This window comes from Pelobates fuscus, chromosome 2 (assembly GCF_036172605.1).
Source record: "Pelobates fuscus isolate aPelFus1 chromosome 2, aPelFus1.pri, whole genome shotgun sequence".
Lineage (NCBI taxonomy): Eukaryota > Metazoa > Chordata > Amphibia > Anura > Pelobatidae > Pelobates > Pelobates fuscus.
The window spans coordinates 344,988,559-345,004,560 of record NC_086318.1 but is presented as its reverse complement, the minus strand read 5'-3'; the positions used below and the strand labels follow the sequence as shown (position 1 = coordinate 345,004,560).

The 16,002-nt window shown below is 38.2% G+C and overlaps 1 protein-coding gene across 1 annotated transcript in view; it reads left to right on the top strand.

The window, feature by feature from the left end:
* Window positions 1-16,002, top strand: part of SYNE1 (spectrin repeat containing nuclear envelope protein 1) — a 389,325-nt gene that overhangs the window by 175,492 nt on the left and 197,831 nt on the right. Inside the window, exons 44-53 of the mRNA XM_063443606.1 lie at window positions 1,233-1,436; window positions 2,152-2,359; window positions 3,534-3,646; window positions 4,336-4,541; window positions 5,215-5,370; window positions 5,509-5,800; window positions 6,093-6,265; window positions 6,571-6,880; window positions 11,414-11,578; window positions 12,127-12,483. Coding sequence (XP_063299676.1) covers window positions 1,233-1,436; window positions 2,152-2,359; window positions 3,534-3,646; window positions 4,336-4,541; window positions 5,215-5,370; window positions 5,509-5,800; window positions 6,093-6,265; window positions 6,571-6,880; window positions 11,414-11,578; window positions 12,127-12,483 — 2,184 coding nt within the window. The remainder of the gene's footprint in view (window positions 1-1,232; window positions 1,437-2,151; window positions 2,360-3,533; window positions 3,647-4,335; window positions 4,542-5,214; window positions 5,371-5,508; window positions 5,801-6,092; window positions 6,266-6,570; window positions 6,881-11,413; window positions 11,579-12,126; window positions 12,484-16,002) is intronic.

Below are 16,002 nucleotides of genomic sequence, written 5' to 3'. Positions count from 1 at the left end.
ACAAGATACAATTATAGATAAATACGTTCTCTTGAACACTTATCTCATCTGATTATTTTTAGGAACTGGGTATTTCATGGGAATAAGCTGCTGCCTTCTGGGATGTGAACTGCCTTAAAATAGCATAATATAATGCAGCTTGGTATATGTGTTACTTGAAACATAAAATGTTTACAACATAAAATGCAGGAAGTTGCTGTAGATGCAAATAATCGCCAGCAGTTATGTATTAAGTGTGATTCGGCTTCAGAAAGTGAAGTACACCACAGAAACATTTAGTTGGTTTCCATGGCGATTGCTTCATTTTTAGAATGTTGTACCAGATGTATTAATATAACTACCTGACAATGTGCATCTAGCTTGTCAAATTATTTTCCATGCGGTTAATTCTAGAAACAAAAAAAATATATAAAGTAATAATAAAAAACGCTTACATTTCGGATAACTTTAAAAGCAAATAATTAAACAGGCTGTGTCATGTACTGATTATTATTATTCATAACTTGATATTTTGAGTAAAATACAGAACAAAGCTATATTATTTTAGAGCAGTGTAACATTCCCCTCCTTGTTGATACAGCGTTGTGCAACTATTGTGTGTATACATGTTATATTTTTAGAATTACATTCTCCATGTTCTCTCAATAAGTCATTATGTTGGTTTACTTCATAGATCTTACTAACAATAACTGTCTCTGGCACATTTAGCATTGCACTTCTGTAAATCATTAAAATGTAACCGTTAGCCGAACATAACCAGCAGATTTGCTTTTCTGCATCTCTAAATTATTGTCTTACATGGCTTGTAAGTATAAATTACTTTTAATAGCTTTTAATAGCTCTTCAATCTAACGAGTGCAGAATACATATTTATTTTTTATCAGATTTTTAAAAGTTTGTACTTAAGAACATAAGAATGTTCCCTGTAACATATAGCCAAAGAGGAACTTTTTTTTTTTTTTTTTTTATTAGAGGTGTTGATGTTGTTGTTGGTGTCTGTGGGGGAGGGTGGGTGAAAGGAGGAAAGGGAGGGGCAATATCACGCACATGCAGGTTAATAGTCATTATTCCCGTGTGGAGGTATGTGATAGATTAAAGCACAATGTGAGTTAAATTATTGTGTGTGATGCACTCATACACAACACTTTTAATTGTGAGATTTATTGTTGAAATCTATAATAGCTGATACACACCACATTAATTTACAATATATTACTATATTTATTTTGTAGTTCATGGAGGCAGATTTGAGACAAAAACTCGAACATGCCAAAGAGGTATCACAAATGGCTAAAGGAACGCTAAACAATTTCAGTGCTCAGAAAACAGAACTGGAAAACTTTATTGAACAAATGACAGATTGGTTGAGTAAGGTTGAAGAATCCATCTTAAAATATACAAGTAGTCAGGATCCTGAAGATGTAAAGAAATTAAAGGTGAGTGAGAGATTTATATTGGGCAAGACAGGTAAATGCCTGGGTGTCCGAATGCCAGAACATTAAATCATAACTTAAATAATTAATTTAACATGAATGTCTATAACACATTTGTGTGATGTGACAACTGCATACGTTAGAAATAAATATTAGTAAATAGCTTGACATATCATAACATTATATATAATCTTATATATGTATATATATATATATATATATATATATATATATATATATAAATACAGAATCCAACGCAGTCCGTTATTCACTAAACAATGATTTCAAATCTTAGAGATTGTAATAGTTTTATTTAAAAACACCTCACCTAGGCAAAACAATTATGGGGGTTTATTATTGCATAAGCCTGCCACAACGTCAATGTACCCCATTCTTGGCAGGTCTGACTCTAGCAGCCTAATGCTTGCTCTTATGAGATTAATCCACTTACTTGGTAAATACTTCCTTACTGAGACTCTCTGCAAGTCAAGGCTAAATAGGGACCTGGAATGAGGCACCTGTGACAGGGAGGGACGCAAAACCAAGGAGTTGGCCTGGACTCCCAAATATATAAATGAAACCAAGAGGGCTGCACTCACCTGAACATGCATACATTATAGGGTGCTGCTGGGGCTATATATATATATATATATATATATATATGCTATTAAAATTTGCTATTAAATATACTTTTAAATATATCTCGTTTCTCAATTAGGATATACAGCAAGACCTTCAAAGCCAGCTATCTAGCATTAACAGCACCCAAGATAACCTGAATAGCCTATGCCGCCGGTATCGCTCTAAAGAGCTGGAGGCCATCGGAGTAACTGTGACTGCTCTGGTAAAGAAATATGAATCTGTGAATCAGCTATGCATGAAGACACAAGCAGGCCTTCAGGAAACATTGGAGAAACGCTTTACTGGTATATAGTACTAAGTTACTTCACAAATGGTGCTTTAAAAAGAGCAAGTTTGAGAGTTTACAATCTAGTTTATACTTTAGTGGGCGATAAACACAAATGTCTAATTCTGTTCTAATAGCCCATTTCATGAAACGGCATCACAAAGACTTTACAGGTTTTTTCTTTTGCGTTTGACATACACCTCATTAGAGGGATAAATAACTGTTATCAGATTAATTCCAGTAACCCTCATCAATCAAGTTATCTGTTGTCAGTGGGTGTAATATATATAGAATTGTTTAGTTTCCAATAGGAATAGAAAAAAAAATATTTTAAGAGACACGCCAGTGGGAATATTGTAAAATCCATCCTGTAATAGTGCTTAAGGTTCCTTCTAAGTGGTCACCCACAACTCACAATGTTAATGAGTACCACTGGAATATATTTCCTAGAAAAACTAGACCTATATTAATAGTACGAATAGTGTGCACTGTAGTAAGCTTTACTGCCCCTGGGATGTAGTAAATAATTAAGTTGTCTTTGCCATAGTAAGCTTCACTCCCCTGGGCTGTAGTAAAGAATGAAGTTGTCTTTGCTGTATAGAGCTTCAATCTCATGAATGTAGTAACAGGGCTAATGATGTAGGTTTTGCCTTATTAATGATTACTTTCTTTTGCTGTGGTAGTAGTACTTTGGGGTAGTAAGAGTCATTCCTATTGGCTGTAGTAGTAGTAGTACAAGTGTTGCTCTTTCTGTATTAAGGATCACTCTTTGGTATGTATTAATAATTCTAATATTGGGCTTTCTGTAGTTGAATTCATTCCCTTGGACCTTTGTGTAGTAAGATTCATTGCTGTGGTCTGAATAGGCTGACTTTGATATCACAGTGTTCACGCTTTTGGACTATAGATAAAGGGTTATTGTTGACTTCATTATAGTACTGTTGCTTCCCTGGGCTCTAGGGTATTATAACACTACCAGTCAGCTATGATACCCTTACATTTTAACACAGAAAACTATTGATTGACAAAGATGTGCCAAAGATGTAATTATTGTTTCATTTTTGTTAAACATGGAAAAAATCCTATTGAGAACTGTAAGAGGCCTGTCCGAGTGCATGTCATACAAATAAACAATATTACCTTCAATTGTATTTCGATGTCATTTACTTGTTTTTATTTTAATTTACTTTTAGATGCCTTGCATGAATTTGAGGAATGGTTTAAGGAAATAAAAAATAGGCTAAAAAAGGCCTCTGACCGGTCCGGAGACAGTAAAACCTTAGAAACAAAAATGCAGACTTTACAGGTACATTTTAAATATTCTATTTGGGTATAGCTGTGGTAAAGTTTTCTGTGAATATTTAGTCACGTAAAACTACAACACATTTTTGAAAGATTTAAAACAACATTATTTACAGAGGTGGCTTCTTGCTATGGAACAAGGATCACTTGTGTAAGTTGGAGAGGAGAGCCTATACCGAAATGTAATGTGAGGAAAGGGAAAGAGGATGCACTCAAAGATTGTGCCAAGAAAACAGAACAATAAAGGAATGATGTGTTCTCAGAGAGCATAACCAGTCCAAATTTGCATAACTGCAAAGGTGATGTCTTATAGAGCACCCAGAGAAACAATTCAGTTTAGAACTGCAGTGATTTGTAAAAATACAATGACAATTTTGTCCATGTTGTCTGTGCAGTGTGTGCACACCTTGTGTGCAACTTGGGCTGACCCGTTTCTCCTTCCTTGCGAGAAAACAAGCCACAAACTATGCACGCATGGACCACATCAATCTGATTGTTGTACATCTCAGTTTACTAAACAGTGGACTAAACTGCATTGTAAAATGATAGGAGCCATGCTGTTTCATCTATAAAATGTAACTTTTCATGCTATTAGAATAAAAATTAAGGGTGAAGTGTACAATCGAATTTTTTTTAAAAAAATGCATTTTTTTAATGATTATTAAATGGTTTATATCTATTTTTGTAACATAGGCTATACTGGATACAGTCAATGAAGGTCAGACCAAGCTAGACGCTGCCTCAGAGGAAGGAGAGAAGCTCTACTACTCTTTGGCCAAAGCTTCTGTGATCAGTATTCAGGAACAGACAGCAAAAGCTGAAAAAGAGTTCCAAATTTTCAAGAAGCAGTGCCTGAAGGACAAGCAGGCCCTGGAGGATTGTGTTTCTGAGCTAGGAAGGTAAGTCACATATTTTTCATAATAGACATGTATAGATGAGTGAGTTCCCCAATACAATCATATTGCATATCACATTTCATTGAATGGCTCCTATATTTTTCATTTCAATGAACTCATAGCTCAGGAGAGTTTCTCTTTAGGAAGAATATTCCACTTAAGGACTAAAACCACATTATTTTGTCATTTGCCATATTGTGTTCCTCTTCTAAAACCTCATATGTTTTAGTAGTTATGAGTAAACCGAAGATCTCAACAGTGAAACTGACATTTCTCCATCCCTTAATCTCCTGTTACCTGATTTCCTCTGCCATCGTTCTCTCCTCTCAAATGACTCAACCACTTTCCTTTGCAAATCTCCCTTCCACTGCAGTGCTCCTTTCCATTGCCACCTAGAGGAGAACTCAGTGTCAACTCCATTTGTGTTTTAACAAAATCGGTATATTTTGATCTAAAAGATTTTTAGAAGTAGTAGAAAGGTTCAGAGGAAACACATTTTGATAAACAGAGCTAACTGATTAAGTTCTCTAAAATCACAAATTCTTAAGAGTACAATGATTATAACAAACGTGATAACTTGAGCACCATCAAAGCTAATAATATGTATTATATCAGCTAGGTAATTATGCCAAAGTTAGCATCATTTATGCCATTTATATAATGTTGTTTTTTTCAGTTTTGAAGATCAACACAAGAAGTTGAGCTTGTGGATGCATGACCTGGAAGAACAAATAAGAACAGAGACACTTGGAGAGAGCAAACAGCACATTCCTGAAAAGAAAGCTGAAATGCATAAAGTTGAGATGTTCTTGGAAGAACTGTTGGCTGCAAGGTAAAAAAAATGCCTGTTGCTCAAACCTAGTGTTGCCTATATGACTTAGGGCAGAATATTAATCTTGCCTCCTCATGACTATGCCAAGTGTAATGGGCTAATGTAGTTAAAGTTAGATCGGTATTTTTTTTCTTGCAGAGAATCATTTGACAAACTTTCTCAACGAGCCCAAGTTTTAAATGAAGGTGGACGAGGGGATGGGCAGGAAGTGCGTTTCTCATCACAACTTTTCACAAGCTACCAAAACTTGGTTAAAGCCACAAAAGAAAAGCTGCGGGTCTGTCAAGTCGCCCTCCAAGAGCACCAGATTTTTGAAGAGGCTTTACAGACAACATGGTCATGGTTGAAAGAAATGCAGGATAAACTAGCTACCACGGAAAGCACAGTGGGTAGCAAAAACACACTTGAGCAGCGTCTTCTGAAGGTCCAGGTAAAGAACTAGACTTGTGTTTTTGGTTTCTGCCAAACTGCAATTCATCTGAATTCAGGCCTATCAGCGGTTTACCCGAATTGCGTATCTCAGAAGCACCTTAGAGTTATAATTTCATAAAAAATAAATGGTTTATGGCCTTAGTCCTAGATCATTATTAGATGATTATTTTGACATGCTCTTTAGTTTCATTTTCTCTCATTTTACAGAACAATTAATGTCTTTGATCACTTGTCCTGGATTCATCCCTTCATAGGTGCTAAATTGAATATTTTTATCTTTGCTTGCTTAGGAAATGCTACTCGTTAAAGGAGAAGGTGAAGTGAAGTTGAACTTGGCCATCGGGAAAGGTGAACAGGCATTAAAGAGCAGCAACACGGATGGCCAGTTGGTTATTCAGATGCAGCTTCAGACCCTGAAAGATGTATGGGGAACTGTAAACAACACAGCGACGAGGTGTCTCAGGTTGGTCAGCCAAGTCACTAAATTGGGGGTAACAGGATAAAGACAACATAAATCTCATCAAATAAGGATAGTTGTTATAGCCAACTTGAAACTCTATTTCTTGTACAATTTCAGCTGAATACCTGATTGAAATTTTAACTAGCCTGCTTCTACCTTTCATTTACCTAGTTGTCTTTCCTTTAATTATTCTATATAAGTCTAAATACATTTAATTTTCATGTGTTCAATACATTTTCTACAGTTGTATAATACATATGCCTTCCATAGAAATATATTCACAACAGTGTGTTATTTTGTAAAAACAGTGGCTTAGAGGCTGTCATTGAACAGTGGAATGAACATCTGGAAAGAAAAGGACAGATGGAACAGTGGCTTGAAGCTGTAGATCACAAACTGGAGCAACCCATCCATCCTCAGAATGGCCTCAAAGAAAAATTTGCCCTGCTTGATCACATCCAGGCAATTGTGTCAGATATAGAAGATCACACCACCACTCTACACCATCTCATAGAAAAGGCTAAGGATTTACACCAGAAAACAGAGGATGTGTCATTCTCTGAGACTGCTCAGGATGAAATAAGAACACATTTTAATGACATTATGACCGTTGCCAAGGTAACATTTATTTATTTCCAAGATCATATTGTACAGTCCAGTGTAAACCATGCAATTTACATATAGTTACATAGTTACATTGTTACATAGCTGAAAAGAGACTTGCGTCCATCAAGTTCAGTTGTGTAATCTGCAAACACTAAAACATGACTTTCAATGCCTATTTCAAGATCATTTATAAATATTTTAAATAGAAATGGTGCCAAAACAAAACTCTGATGGACATCACTTACCACTTTTGTCCAGCTTGCAAATTTACCATTAATGACAACTTGTTGTACTCTATCCTTAAGCCAATGTTCTACCCAAGAACAAGAATATTCATCTAGACCAATTTATTTTAGTTTGAAGACTAACCTATTGTGAGGAACCGTATCAAATGCCTTGGCAAAATCCAAGTAGATCAAATCCACTGTAGCACCCTGATCTATACTTCTACTTACTTCTTCGTAGAATGCAATTAGGTTATTTTGACATGACCAATGTTTCATAAAACCATGCTGATTATTGCTAATAACAAAGTTCTTCCCAATGAATTTATGAATATTATCCCATAATAGCCCTTCAAATATTTTCCCAGTCACAGAAGTTAAGCTCACAGGTCTTTAATTTCCAGGCAAGGATTTTTAACCCTTTTAAAATATAGGAACGACATCTGCCTTCCTCCAATCCTCTGGTACAATACCTGAAACAAAAGAATCTTGAAAGATTAAATACAGAGGTTCACTTATTTACCCACTTAGCTCCTTAAAGGAACACTATAGTCACCTAAATTACTTTAGCTAAATAAAGCAGTTTTAGTGTATAGATCATTCCCCTGCAATTTCACTGCTCAATTCACTGTAATTTAGGAGTTAAATCACTTTGTTTCTGTTTATGCAGCCCTAGCTACACCTCCCCTGGCTATGATTGACAGAGCCTGCATGAAAAAAAAAACTGGTTTCACTTTCAAACAGATGTAATTTACCTTATATAATTGTATCTCAATCTCTAAATTGAACTTTAATCTGATACAGGAGGCTCTTGCAGGGTCTAGCAAGCTATTAACAAAGCAGGGGATAAGAAAATCTTAATTAAACAGAACTTGCAATAAAGAAAGCCTAAATAGGGCTCTCTTTACAGGAAGTGTTTATGGAAGGCTGTGCAAGTCACATGCAGGGAGGTGTGACTAGGGTTCATAAACAAAGGGATTTAACTCCTAAATGGCAGAGGATTGAGCAGTGAGGCTGCAGGGTCATTAAGCTAAAGTTGTTCAGGTGACTATAGTGTGCCTTTAAGTACTCTGGGGTGAATACTGTCAGGCCCCAGAACTTTATTTACATTATTTTCTTTAACTGCTGTAGCACCTTGTATCGAGTCATCCAATCACAAGTTATCTGCAAGTGTTTTGCAGCAATCATTTGCATATCTCTTGCCATAGGATCCTCATTAATATATACTGAAGAAATATAGTTATTTAAAATGTCTGCCTTTTCCTGGTCTTCATTAACTAACAGACCCTTCTCTGTTTCTGTTACCTACATTTACAATTTTTTGTTTTTTTAGAATTGATGTACTTAAAAAAATATTTGGGGTTGGTTATGAATTCTATTGCTATCTAATTCTCATTTTTAGTTTAGCCACTTTAATGGCCTTTTTGCAAGCACTATTGGCTTCCTTATATCTTATATATGATGCCTCTGATCTGTCTGATTTAAATGTATTAAATGCCCTTTTATTATTTTTAATCTCTTGTTTTAATTCTCTACTAAGCTACATTGGTTTCAGTCTGTTCCTTTTATATTTATTACCCAATGGTACATAATGAGAAATGTACTTTTTAAATATTTGTTTGAAGAGTTTCCATTTATTCTCAGTGTTTTTTTCACTAAGGAGTTTATGCCAGTCGATATGTTGTAGAGCTGCCCTAATCTTATTGAAATTGGCTTTTTTAAAATTATAAATTTTCGTATACCCCACGTGTTTTTGCTTTTTTGAGTTTATTTGAAAAAATTACCATATTGTGATCACTGTTTCCCAAATGCTCCCCTACTTGAATGTTGGTGAAAAGATCAACATTGTTTGTTATGACGAGATCCAGACAAGCATCCTTTCTAGTTGGTGCTTGTACCAGTTTTGACATGAAGGTGTCATTTAAAGGCAAACTCCAGTGCCAGAAAAACAATCCGTTTTTTTGGCACTGGAGGGTCCCTCTCCCTCCCACCCCCCAATCCCCGGTTACTGAAGGGGTGAAAACCCCTTCAGTGACTTACCTGGGACAGCGGCGATGTCCCTCGCCGCTGTCTCCGCCTCCGCGACGCTCCTCCTTGTGATTACGTCGGCCGGTGGGCGAGACTAATCTCGCCCACCGGCCGAGGAGACCTAATGCGCATGCGCGGAAATGCAGCGCATGCGCATTACGTCTCCCCATAGGAAAGCATTGAAAAATCATTTCAATGCGTTCCTATGGAGTTTTGAGCGACGCTGGAGGTCCTCACACAGCACTGGAGGGTCCCTCTCCCTCCCACTCCCCAATCCCCGGTTACTGAAGGGGTGAAAACCCCTTCAGTGACTTACCTGGGACAGCGGCGATGTCCCTCGCCGCTGTCTCCGCCTCCGCGACGCTCCTCCTTGTGATCACGTCGGCCGGTGGGCGAGGCTAATCTCGCCCACCGCCCGAGGAGAACTAATGCGCATGCGCGGAAATGCCGCGCATGCGCATTACGTCTCCCCATAGGAAAGCATTGAAAAATAATTTCAATGCTTTCCTATGGGGTTTTGAGCGACGCTGGAGGTCCTCACACAGCGTGAGGATGTCCAGCGACGCTCTAGCACAGGAAACCTGTGCTAGAAACTAGGACGTGACCTCTAGTGGCTGTCTAATAGACAGCCACTAGAGGTGGAGTTAACCCTGCAATGTAATTATTGCAGTTTATGAAAAACTGCAATAATTACACTTGCAGGGTTAAGGGTAGTGGGAGTTGGCACCCAGACCACTCCAATGGGCAGAAGTGGTCTGGGTGCCTGGAGTGTCCCTTTAACACATTCAAAAACCTGATTCCCCTTGCTGAAGTACTAGTCCCTCTATCCCAATTTATGTCCGGGCAATTAAAATCTCCTATAATTAAGCTGTTCTTACTCATTAATATTTACATTAGGTGGTTTATAACATATCCCAACCAATAATTGATTTCCTTTTCTTTGGCTTCCAAAGTTTCCTCGCCACACGCCATATGCCTAAGATTTGACTTTAACTCATGGTTGACATACAAACATACCCCACCACCCTTCTTGTTTTTCCTATCTTTCCAACCATGTTTCTGTTATACCTATAATATCACATTGTTTAGTGTATGCTATTACCTCTAGTTCCCCCATTTTGTTATTATGGCTCCTTGCACACTTCTCATTCTAAATTTACATTTACATCAGTGGATACTACGTATATTTATTTAATAGGACATTGATGTATTAACAAATTGCATTTAACTTTGTCTACTCCATACATGTATTTGTTGTGTTCCCATGTTGCCACCAATTAAAGATACAAACCCTGCCCTGTCACAATGATCATTCACGCCTTACATCAAATAAAATAATTCAGTATGGTTGTAATTAGTGTCATAAAATATATATATAAATCAAATTATATTTACACTGTAAACAATGTCGGCCCAGACGGATAAACTGCAAGCTTGTGATACTAGTTTATTTAGGGAGCAGAAACTCATATATAGCATCTTCTTGTATTACTATTATTATTTTATTATTTTAATATTTATATAGCGCCAGCAAATTCCATAGCGCTGTACAATGGTACTATACAATGGTACTATACAATACTATAAAATGATAATGTAACATAGGACTGTGCAAATTATATATATTTTTTTATATATTTACAACATTACATTTTGTCACATGATGTGTCAATTAATTTGAAACATAATGGATTTATACACTAAAGAAAGTGCTCAAAGCAAAATTCAAGTTTAAGGCCAAAGATTCTCAAAGTCAGCTATGCTTCCAGTTTGGTTGCATTTGCCTTAAATTTGAAAGTCATCTTGAACCTTATAAAGCTCACGTTAGTGAATAACTCTGACATTGTCCTGAGAAAAAAGGCACTGTTTCATGTTTTTTATGTATAATAAAATATACCATAATGATGAAACTTGGCCTGACTTTCTGTGTATATATATATTAAATATGCAAAATATGTGGCTAAGCTTTTATATAGTTATACATGTGGCCTGGCCTAAATGGCCTAAGGATGGACTAAATCTGCGTAAGGAGGGTTAAATAAATTTCTAAAGTGTAATGCCTAACTCTGAAGCACAATTTATTTTAACCAGGGGTAAACCCAAAATGTAGCTCACCAGATGTTGCAGAACTACAACTCCCAAGATGCTTTGCATGCCTTTAGAATGCCATGATGAACGCTGTAGTTTTAAAACATTTTGTGATCTATCTTTTTTGGGCACCCCTGATTTTAACAATATCAAGATCGGGTAAAGATCTGGTATTTACTAAATTTTTTTCCTTTTATATTTGAAGGAGAAGATGAGAAATGTTGAAGATATAGTGAAGGACCACCTTCTGTATCTAGATGCAGTGCATGAGTTCACCGACTGGCTGCACTCAGCCAAAGAAGAGCTTCACAGATGGTCTGATACATCAGGAGATTCATCAGCCATACAGAAAAAAGTGACAAAAATTAAGGCAAGATCAGTAGAAATGACATGAGTGGAAAAACAGCTGTTCTCATTCTCGTAGGAATCACTGGCACACGTATTGCTCGTGTTAACCCTCACTCTAAAGGCATACAATTTTCTAGCAAATAGTGAGCAGTTAAAAAAAAAAAAAACAATAACAATGTATTATGTTTGAATGAGTAATGCTACATTTAGAACACTGGAAATATATTTTTACTAGAATAATTTTAGAACGTATTTTTAGTTTGTTATTTGTATAGTTCAATCAGTACACGTCCTAATAAATTTACTTTGCACTTCTGATAGTGAATGTCTTAAAGTCGAACAATTAACAGTAAAATGCTGTGTTGATTATTTCTTTGTTAAGTCATATAAGTATTGGTGATTGAAATTAGTAGAACGCATGCTATAGATATACGTTCTAAACAGATTTGTTTTAGTATTATTGAAGTTCCAATTGTGAAATCATTCTGCAATGCCGCTGTAAGGCATTCAAATCTACTCAAAGACTGAAAACAACTCGGGTTGCTATAGCAATGAATTTTTCCATTGCAGGAGCTGATAGATTCCAGACAGACTGGAGCTGAACGTCTTAACAGAATTGAAACTCTGGCTCCCACAGTGCAGCAGAACACAACGGCTAGTGGATGTGAGCAAATGGAAACAGAGATCCACGGCCTTCAGGCCGACTGGAAGCAGTGGGAAGAAAATGTTACCCAGAGTCAGAGCACTTTGCAGACTCTTTTGAGCCAAATGGCCATCTCAGAACAAGAATTTGCCGCTCAGGTCTCTAAACTGGAAGACGCAGTTCAGGACTTCAGCGTCTTTCTACAGAAATGGGCCCAGAAACTAATAAAAGTGGAAGGCAAGAACACAGACAAAGATATAGTGGAACACTGGCAACGGCAGAAGGTAACACTTTGATCTATTCCTGCTTTCTTCACATAGAGACTAAAATATAAGTTATGGTTCTTTCAGTAAAAAAAAATTATCTACACTTGGATTATTTAGCTCACTTATTATGCGTATATTCATATTGGTATTCTGTCATAGCATAATCAATTAATTTACAAAAATTGGCCTAGTAATATAATATAACTTAATACAGTATATTATCGTCCCCTTTAGGAGTTAGCCAAATATTATGAGTCATAGCACATCATTTGTCACTGTTGGGTTAAAAGGTATTGAAAAGTTCATACTTTCACACATGCCTTTTCTCCTTTTGATCTGGAAGTTCCTCTCTTGCAAAATAAATTATTAAATAAATAGAATAAAATAGAGAAAAATAGGAAAGGAAAAAAAAAACAAGTTAAAATGTAACTCCTACTTTTCTGAAATGACAAAAAAAAAAAAAAAACTTTAAAAACCACATGAAGTTGGTGTTAGCATTTTCTTCATTTGATGGTCCATTTCTTTTTAATGTATATAAACGTTTTAGCAAGTAACAGCACGATCCAGTCCAGGCAGTCCAGACGCTGCACACATTGTAAATGAGGAGGAGAACGGAAAAAGAGTTTCATCTCTCCCACTAACCGTTTAATGGGAAAACATTGGGAACCGTGATTGACAGTGAGCCAAGACTGAGGCATCCAGTTCCAGGATAGAGATGTGGATATTTACATTTCATTTGATTTTCAGACCTCTGCATGAATTCAATGGGTTTATTTACTAAGCAGTGCATTTTAGTGACGTAAAATCCAAATTACAAAAAGCAGCCAAGTTATAGAAATTTTACAAATAAACTATTTTGGCCTACATTTTGCAGTTTAGTTTTCAGTTTATCACAATGCATTGTTTAGTAAATAAAAGCTTTATTGGATATACTCATGGCTGTTAGACTTATGTTAAAAAATGCCTACATTCAAGCAATTATCATGAATTAGCTTGGCTAAAATGAATCCCAATTGCTGATGATTAATACCTGTGTAATGCAGAACTATTAGGAATCTTTGACATCAAAACATCTGTTGGCATTGTGAATTATTCCTACTTTATTTAAATATGAATGGCTAATAAAATTGAACTGTCTGAATAAAATATTTGAAAGAAAACCGTTTAAAGAAAGCATTACTGGGGGCGGAGCCTGAACGCCGAACAGAGCGGTCACACTGTGGACGAGCTCCGGACACAACGACCCAAAAAACGATAATAAACCCACAATTCTCCACAAAGAGGCAACTTGCCCACCCAAGCTACGAGGATACAACATGGAGAAGTGGATGCATCGTGATCCTGAGCAAAAAGGGCGTCCGCGACCGGGAGAGAGACCTGAGGCCTACCCACGGCCTACCCAGAAGGTACAGGGGAAACGGCCGATCCCCAAGCCACCTGCAGCCCAAACGGCGGGAGGTCTCCCCGGGGCACCACTTCCACCTCCCCTGCCGGTGAGGGATATCCCGGCACCCGCAGCATGTAGCCCTAGACGGAGGTACCGACATCGGCTCACTGACGCCGCAGGGCCAACGACAACCAACATGGCGGCAGCCACGTGGACCTCGACATCTGAGGCCTGCCTGATTCCACTGTCGGAAAGGTTAAACCGACTATTTGAAAACTTCTGGGCCAAGATCTCGAACCGTGGGGTTACCCCGGAGGAGGCGCCAGCGGCACCAGCCCCAAGAGACCCCAAGCAGACACCAGCAGTGCCGAAACGACACACGAGGGGGACCTGGGCAGCGGGGAGAAGGAGGCGGGAAGCCCGAAACAAGCAACGACACCTCAGAGCCCGACCACGGGTGAGTCACCTAAAATCTCACAAGGGGCTCACCCGGAGGCTTCCCCCGCAACACTTTCCCCTCAAGCACCCAGCCCCAGAGGAGAAACGGCGCTGCACCGGAAGGCCCCGTACTTACAGAACAAACGAGCAACAAAACAACATCCCCTCAGCCCCAGGGACCCGCACAGGACTTCTATACACTCACCGCCAAAATGAACCAGCGGCGGATGGGGGCCAGTTCGCCGATCGAAGTGCAGGGCCACCAGCACCCCTCACGGCTGCTGCCAGCTACTCCAGCACCGGCATGACCCTCCGAGCGGCAGAGACTGACCGATCCCACAGGCCCATACACCACTGTGGACTTGTGCCTGCCAGGCCTGCCGGCCAGCCACTGACTGGCATCGGCTGAACATCCCCAGGCGGAAGTACCACAGACTCACTCGAGTCATTTCCCAGGATTGAGGAGATGCACTAGCATACATAACCCACACCATACAATCAGCTCCAACACTCATGCAACTCCTTAGGCTACAGCTGCCGCCACAGCAACCCACTGTCTCCATATCACACAAGGCAGTTATTACTCCTGCACATAAGCATTCACTTACTTCTCTTGATCGCAGGCCACTCTACTGACTACACTCCACGCACTGCACCAGCACAGGGGTTAATCCCACGACTGACACAACACAGGCACGCTAACCCCAGCATAGTTCTACACATCACAATCACACAGAAAACCGATAAGCTACTCATCAACATCCTGCCATTCACTTAACCTTAATGACAAACGCAAAGCAAACTTATGTACGTCTCAATCTTTAACTTCAACTATCACTTACTCACATGAATCGCAAGTACATACAGCTAGACACGCAATTCAAGCTAGGATTGAACATGAACACTTTGAACATTTTGTTTGCCGATACTAACCATATTTCCAAGCTTCAACTAGCCTAACCTTGTTTTAAACACATTCGACCTAGCTTGTTGAAAAGCTATATACTAATGTTTATACTAGTCTTTAACTTCATGTTATATATAAAAAAAAATGTGCTGTACTGACTGCCAAGATTTGAAATGTCGTATATACTGCCTGCAAAAGCTATCTTAGCTATGCACGCTTGTTATCACCTACCGCACAAGAAAAATAAAGAATTAAAAAAAAAAAAAAAAAAAGAAAGCATTACTGTACATTACTTTGCGTTTTGTTTAAACAATATATATATATATATATATATATATATATATATATATATTGATCAAACTGTATACAGGGCTCAACATTTCCATATATGTACTGATCAGCCACAACATTAAAACCACTGACAGTGGTCATTGATTATAACATTGCAATGTCACCAGTCAAGGTGTGGGATATATTAGACAGCAAGTGAACAGTCAGTTCTTGAATTTCATGCATTGGAAGCAGGAAAAATGGGCAAGCAAAATTATCTGAGTGATTTTGACAAAGGCCATATAATGATGGCTAGACAGAGCATCTCTAAAACAGCAAGTGGGTCATTAGTTCCTATCAAAAGTGGTGTAAGGAAGGACCACCAGTGAACCGGTGTCAGGGTCATGGGTAGCTTAAATTGCTGAAAAACGTAATGCTAAACACACAGTGCATTGCAGTATGCTGCATATGGGGCTGAATCAAGTTGCCCCTGTCCACCACAGAAAGCACCTTCCATGAGTACGTGAGGTCCTGG